The 8,489-nt window shown below is 29.9% G+C and overlaps 1 protein-coding gene across 1 annotated transcript; it reads left to right on the forward strand.

Annotated features, from left to right (window-relative positions):
* Nucleotides 1–6,348: 6,348 nt before the first annotated feature.
* On the forward strand, nucleotides 6,349–8,238 carry TRIADDRAFT_61150 (uncharacterized protein; the record flags this gene model as incomplete). The annotated part of the gene is made up of 2 exons (XM_002117039.1): nucleotides 6,349–6,622; nucleotides 7,991–8,238. 2 exons carry the CDS (start codon nucleotides 6,349–6,351, stop codon nucleotides 8,236–8,238), a joined length of 522 nt encoding a protein of 173 aa, XP_002117075.1.
* Between the last annotated feature and the right edge of the window lie 251 nt (nucleotides 8,239–8,489).

An 8,489-nucleotide genomic window follows, 5' to 3' on the forward strand; every position in this document is an offset into this window, starting at 1 on the left:
TCTTGTGAGGTAGTTAAGGGATACTAAATCCCGGAGACTATATTTAGAAATTTATTTACGTTATCTTTATCTTTGTTACGAAGCTGGTTTGTGACATACAGTTTCCTAGTAAAGATTTTAAGAATTCTGTTCCAGTAATTCTCATCCGAGATATGCATATATTTAATCATAAATTTTTAAATTGCAGTCATTACATCATATCCTAGTGTCACAAACTAGCTTCGTGACAGGGATAACGTAAAACAAATCTCTAAATTACTATAGTCTCCGGGATTCAGTATCCCTTAGCAACCTCATAAGAATTTAGACGCCTTTGCTTCTACGTTAAACTCAACTAGACAATTGAGAACTATTTTATTCAACTATCTGACGGGTTTATATACCCTTGTACAGCAGCTAACAATCATAAGTCATCTTATAAAAATACTTAGTTGAGAACATCTAGTAACTAATTTTTCACAGTCGGACTACAATATGTCCATTCACAGAATCATTTCAGTGCACATTACAGCACAGCATTAAATTTACTGTAACATATTTATAATTAGAGTAATTCCTATTGTCAGTAACTAGTTGTAATATATTATCGCTATATTATATTAACCAAATTTAGATAGCTATTTCTTCACGGTAGTTCGTACCGTGACACCTAGAATAAAATGTATCTTGCAATGTCATACGATATCACTTGTGTAGTTAGAGTTACGTTATTTATTATTTACTATAACTGGAATTAAATTGTAGCAAAGGCACCATATTTTAGAATCAATATTGATTGAATGTGTTTTTATATAAATTTTTTGTCAATCCTGTGGATTTAATACCTAAAATCTTGGTCGCTCGAATACGAAAGATTTTGCATCGAACATAGCAGTTTTACTTTACCTTTTGGCATTGATTGCAACGGTTTGATAATTAAGAATTATTATTGCAATACAGGCGTAAAAGTTTAAAAATAATCGCTTTTCTTAGGTAAACTAATTTTAGATAGAGATAAATCGTTGCATATAAAAATGGCTCTACTTGTCAATTTCTACAATGGATTTCAGTAAATGAACTAGATATTGATTAACTATAGTTCATCAGTCATAGACAATTATTCTGGTCATAGTGTAATTTAATCTGTTATTTATTTCCCATTTCAATAATATCAAAGACTTATGGTATGTAATTTAACCAAACTATGATCGATAATAGAATCGAAAATTATGTATATCAAATGATTAATAATTACCTCCGCATTTTGACATCGTATGGTCTTAAATTCCAAGATGTAATCTAAATGACTGACTCCTTAAAACGTATTTCTTGCTGTTGGGAATGTTCTAATTCTAGTTCAGGACTTTAACTATGCTAAGTTTTTGAGTGAAAACAACCATATCTTAGGGTATTCCGATTGATGAATCTTAAAAAAATCGGTCTAAGATCACATTTTTTTAATTCTAACATTTCAATCTAAAATATATTACTTGCCTAGTAATTGCCTCTATAAAATAATGACTTATAAACATCGATTTTTTGATAGTCTCGGTAGCCGTTAGGTTACTGCAAACTGAATAAACCATAGTCTTCTAGATTACTTTGGTCTCTTTAAAACTCTAAGGTAGTACCTATAATTTTAGACGAAAAGTTACTTATTTAAATCTTTAAAGCCACTATTTGGCAATTGATCAATGACAAAAATTTACTTAAGTATTACAGTTTGAAAATTGCAATATCCCATCTTGAAGTTGATTTCTGTTCTATAGCCATAGGCAAAATCTGAAGCGTTATACTTGTGAAAATTGTAGTTGTTTGGGTTCCGGATTATGTTATGGTCTGCTAAGTATTATCTCTATTTCTAAAGTATTCCTAGCATACATGTTAAAAACAAGAACTATCTAGATATGTTAGAAGAATATTACGTCATATGGCGTAGCGGCTAATTACTGAAGCACTTTAAATATTACTGTTAAATACAGTGCAACGGGCGGCATTAATGCTAGCTTTAGTAGTGGCATAATTCAATCCTAATTCTAAGTCAGGAAAGAGTCAAAATTTAAGATATAGAACGATTTTTAAAACAATGACAGTAATTTGCACTTTTGCGGCGTCATGTTCGTAGTTATTACAGTAATTATAGTTTAAATTAAGAACAGGTTCCGTATTTATTTATTTTCGCTAGTTTATCTATCGCATCGAAATAGAGCTATGACTATTTGAATAGGGTTACTTATTCGTGCTATAAAAAGATTTGATGAGATAAAACTTTGATATTTACGAACAGAATCATCAAATTATAACCTTTTTTGATGTGATGAGTGTTCATGAAGTATTATCTAAAGTAATTAAGAGGTATTATATCTAAAAAGGAGAAAGCTAACCTAGAGCAAATTCTTGAATTATTATACCATGTTTTGGCGATGGCATAGCTTTCACAGCGGACGGAAGTTAATAATGTCAGAATATTTATTGTCTTGAGCAAAATCTAGGATAATTTATTTTGATATAAACAAATTAACGATCGCATAATTGTAAATTACCGTAATGTTTGCATAAAATTTCCATTAAGAAAAAAGAATTTTCAGGAAATAAAAATATCGTATTAAAAATAGAAGAAGCCTAGCTTATTACATTTCTACTACTCAGGAACATCAACATGAATAATTCGATCTTAGATTTTATCAAAGTTGAAGGATTACACACTGTACTTCATTTAATTACGATATCTATTAATTATGCTGACACCGATATAAATTTGAATATAACATAAAAGATGAATTAGAGTAGATATTAGGATATAGATAAAGTTACCAGAATGTTGTAAACAGTCTCGTTCACATTCCTGGGCAATTCTGACGAAAAATTTGTTGCAAATCGAGACTTTAAACAAGGAAAAATTAAATTATTACTTGAAAATCAATGTTTAGAGCCACTGCCAGGTCTATCTTTTTAAGATCTACCTATGGTACAAGTCTAAATATTGACGATTTCTCTTCAGAATGTTGCCGTAAAGCGTTAGAATCTCTAAGACAAAAACTGAACCCAAACTTTATTAAAATGTCAGCCATTTTATAGTAGGGGTTACAATAATATTAGTTACCATTAGATAGATAATATCATACAACTATTCCCTTATCTATAAAGTAAAACTATGTATAACACCGTTCTATAGATAGCGATATTACAACAAATACTAACCTATTTTATGTAATGAAAATAAGATAAGTATTTGTGCAACAAAGATTCACTTTGTAACAACAATTTAATTGAATCATCTGGTATTCGGTAAACAAAATCTGTACTGCTATGTTTTAAATTTCAATTATAGGCGTAAAAATAGGTCGCAAACTTTCGGTTAAATATTCTATTAACAAACAGGCTTTGTGGTGAACCGTACATTCGAATCGATTTTTCGATTCAATCTTCTAATCCGACATACTATTTCTGTCTAGCGATAAAGAAGTCTCTAAGGCTATTGATCATGTTATTCTTGCTTAAGTACCTCATGACAACAAAATTAGACGATGGAAAGAGAGATTATAATGGTTGTGATTCTAATCAGAGATTTATAAATAGCTATTTTGTGATTGATATGGAAATAACTAGAGTCTACCTGGTGAAGTACATTCGTTAACGTATGGATTGCAGAGTTATACTCCATTATAAGACATTCATTGGAATGAATAATCATTTATAGGTTTATGTTAATAGAGTTAAGATAGCAACCACAATAGCTTCGAACTTAGACCCTCTTTCAAGTCAGATTTTCCAACGTACGCTTATCGATACCAAACCTGAAGCGAACTCCGAATTACTAAATGTGCTATAAACTACAATTTTTTACATGTGATTAAAAATTTTTTATTCGCACAGACAACTAAATTTAATATCCAAGAGTAAAATTTTCTGTTACAAGATATGCTTCTATCTAAGCATTACCTTTAATATTAACAGCTAACTTAACTAAAGCGAAAACGCATCATGAAATGATTTAAGAAGAATTATATTACTGTATCATGTTATAATTACGGTAATGCAATATCTATCAGTATAATCCAATATCAAAGTTATCAACAAATAACTTCGAAGTAATATACCTGCTCTATTCTCGGCTGGTCAGTTAATCAGATCGCTAACTGCCTTCTTGCAATTGCAGCAACATACTAAATCGAAATTTGTTTATTAGTAGTCACCATACAAATGGTGCAACTAAGGTTCAGGCTATCTCCGATATCGATAGATGTGTAAAATATCACCTATCTATAGAAGATCTCAGAAGAAATTACATAATCACAATACTCATTAGTCTATGGCTATCGCCTTAATGGCGAATAATTGTTATGGTATCTACAGAAGTATTTAAATAAAATGTTATACCCGATTCTAATGGGATTCGCTCTAAAATATTTTCCATGTCATCGTAGTCATTTTATTAATGTGTCGTCAAAGACTAATAATGTTATGATTTTGATTCATGAAACAATTTGAAATTAACTCGATACTTGACAATAATAAAGTTTCAATGTTATGGCTAATCATAATCCACTTTTGACGTCATTGAATGACTCTATTGACTTACCGGCATCGTAATCACATCTGGCAATAAATTTAAATTTTTTTACAAGAATATTTTTCTTCATCAAATTGATTAGACTTAGCAACTATCGATACCATTTGTGTAAAATTCTCAACTAAATGACTTTAAAAATTCATCAGCTTCGCTATCTTCCCCTGATACGATTTAAAATTAAGACCGTATAAAGCATGAGTATGGATCTTCTAATTATCAGCTTTTCCAATTTTTTAATAAGATGAAGTTAATTTTTCCAGTTAAGATGTTTTCATATTCCTTGATAGATAAATGTTTATAAACATGGTTACTAATAAAAGGATGAAAAAACTATTTATTGGTTAAATTACTTTTTCATCAAATTTATTATAGTCAAATTCTGTTTAATTTTATAGCAAGGTTTTTGTTACTGTCATAAACTGGAATTAATTCTATTTAAATTATTTTGTTATATTGTAATAGTTTAATTAATGTAATTGAAAGCTAAATCACGATTACGCGATGGATGCGGACTATAAATATTTTCAATACAGGTAATGTCTCTTTAGCCAGACTGGTAAAATAGAGCGTACGTGATTAAGTAATAAATTTAAAAAAGGAAAAAATAAAATAGGACCGACTTCATTCATGTCTATAGTTTCAATGTATCAATTTCACCGGTAGAAAGTTTATATTGATATATCTATGAGCATTAATGCTATCTTCTTTGTCAATACCGTTTTATGCGGCTGAACGGGTCTATTGATTTCTTCCAATGGCTCAGTATATAATCTAGGCTTCTAAACTTCACTTCGTATTCGGCTATAAGCCAAAATTTTTGATTTACAAATAATGACGTCTTTAATATGTTTTAATAAGATAGCAACGATAATAAATAGAAAATGATCATTTAATGACCACTTTAATTTTGATTTTCAATCAAAAAGGTCAATTAAATTGAGCAATTAGAATGTAAGCAATTTCTTGAGATTTCCTCCTATTTTCAGAAATTATTAGGTTTGGCTCTAAGTAAAAGTGATCTCTAGAAGATAGAGAGGTTCTAACTTGGAAAAATTTTATTTATACTTCGTTTTTAGCAGATAAATTGATTATTTCTACTAGAAACAAGCTGATTAGTAAGATCGAATAATGATAACAGAAAGAGTTTTTTTATGGCTTTTGATGACAGTAAAAGAGAAGTTAATAGAAGAACATAAATAAATATATTGTATTATTTCAACATGAAACAGGATGGGTTGATTGTAACCTAGAGCACACATTTCATCAACTATGTCAATAAGGCCGGTGCCCACTTGCACCTGTTCATCATAACATCAATTAGTATTTGATTGATTCGAATCGTATATTTTTAGCTACAATATAATTCGATTTCGATTATGGGCTAGAAAACCCAATTATGGTGGTTGAATTTCTATTAAATACATTGTAAAGCTGACATGTTACTAAAATAAGATAATGAAAAGTTTTAATGAAATCAAAATACCCTGGCCATAAGTATATAAGGCACTCCATAGTCCATTGCTGGCTCAATTTTGGCTTAAGCGACAGACTAGGCGTAGCGTTACGTAAGTTGAAATTTAAAAAATACAATATTATTGGCAATAGGTCTTGTTCTAAACTACCCACTACATTACATAAAAATAATTATTCTTGCTGCATAACTATATTGATAATGTATAAATGGAAATAAATAGCTTTTAAAGGTTGATAATCATTTTCTGAGCGATATTTTTTCGTTATACTTGATTAGAATTTAGTAGAGAGGTTGAGTTACATACAACGATATCAGAAATAAAATGGTTCATTATACTTCAGTGGTGATTTTGCTCACATTGGCTGTCTTATGTGCTGCAAAACCAAAGGCATCTACAAAATGTCTTCTTGAAAACTTTTACATTGGTGAAACCGTCGAAACAACACCTATCGTATGCCATGACGATAGAACTATAGTGGCGCGCTATTTCCACCTCTGTAACATTAAATTCCACTTCATTGATTGTCCGGTCAGCCAAAAATGCTTAAGAAAACACGGTATCACAACTCGATTAGATGAAGAATTGAAAAATAATGGTAAGCTTGTAACAGAATAAAACTAAGTGGCTTTCAAGCACTAACAGAACCAAAGAGTCATTAATTTAATTCATTTTCCTTTGGTAAATTATCAGCTTGACTTTCAGTTCGAGGCTATCTATTGAATATCTAATTTTATCATGCCTTCGACTTCCTATTTACAAGATTTCTTTTATTCATTTCTGTATGTTTTGCAACGTAAGAGAAGTATATGAGTATTGTACATCTTTCTATTTATTATTTAACAAGCGCACATTACTGTATAATCACTTATGATCAATAGCTTCCGTTCTCAATTAAATATGGATAGATATTGGTAGACATTTTGATTACAATGATCATACTAAAATTCGATTGCAAGTACGTTTGACACAAAAAGTGAAGATCTTAAGATGCTACGCTACTTTTATATTCGTTGACAATCAAAAAGGTGGATACTTGCATTTTGTAGTCTTATTGATTAATAGAATTTGAAGGCTTGTATCATTTTTATGATTGGATAGCAAATGTAAATTTTAGAATTATTGAAGACGTTTCATTATTATAAAGCGAATCAATTTTTTTACGCTATATCGCTCTGATTATCGATATACTCAGTAATAATGTATGACTGGATGTGCGAAAGCTTACTAGTATAGTATTATTTATGTAATAGTGATTGTCATATTTATTTAGCATGAATTGAAAACTTGATGGATATAGTAAATTAGCTCGATTTAAATCAGCTTTTTAAGTAATATAATATCGATATTATAAGGAATATTTTTGTTATATTTTCCGTTGGATTGTGTAACCATAGTTTAATGTATCATATGACGTTATAATTATTGAAAATTTTTCCACGATTGGGCTTATTTAACAGCAACTAGATTTCAGTTAATTAGTAATCAGTCGCTTTACATTATAGGGTTAGTTTTTCATTTTAAATTACCAATAGCGGAATAGATATCAGGATTTATAATATATTTCTTACTTGAAATTTGGGATTTAGAAAATTGTTAGGTTTTGATTGGTAGGTATGAGATTGCTTTTAGACCCAACTACTATAACGTAGCAGTATTATAATTGTATATACTTTACGGTAAGGTTCAGATATTTCTAAAGCATAGTATTTAATGATAATTTTTCCTGTGCTACGGTATCGAAGTTTTAACAATAGAAATCTGACAAAATTACCTTCGTTCTACATTTTATGTTATATAATATGCGGCTGTGGTCTCTTCAAGTATTGTTCAGAAAGGAGTTAAAGATTAAAAATATATTCTACTTGATAATTTTATGAAGATACGTTGTTATCTTTTATTCAAATATTCAAGGCTATGCGCTAATCCTAAATCATTACTATATTTTGCAATTTATATCATGCAGAGAATATTCAAGATCGGGATGAAGCGCTCACTTTCCTAGATACCTATGACAAGCGTGATTCTGCTAAGACAGAATTTAACAAACTGAAGGGAAAGTGCTGTAAGAGTAAGAAAAGCAAAAGCACATGTACTGATGATGATGTCAAAAAGACTTGTCCTGGTGGTACAAAATATTCTGCAAAAGCATTCCAACACATTACTAAAGTGGCATGTGAAATGACAATAGAAGAAGCTATTAATGAAGGCTAATTGTAGATGAACAACTTGCAGCCAGTTATTCATTTCAATAAAGCGAGCAGTGCTATCCGTTATTTCACCCTTTGCGAAAATGTAGTCACATATAAAATGCAAAAAAAGCCAACATAATAAAATTCCATAACTTTAAGATATCGTTGTCTGTTATTGAGTAAAATTATGCGCAATTGGATTTTTTATAATAATTTCATCCAAGGGTAAGAAGAATTTTAATTTATACAATCGTCACATAATCTTATCAGTGC

The sequence above is a fragment of the Trichoplax adhaerens genome, genomic scaffold (assembly GCF_000150275.1).
Source record: "Trichoplax adhaerens TRIADscaffold_21 genomic scaffold, whole genome shotgun sequence".
Taxonomy (NCBI): domain Eukaryota; kingdom Metazoa; phylum Placozoa; class Uniplacotomia; order Trichoplacea; family Trichoplacidae; genus Trichoplax; species Trichoplax adhaerens.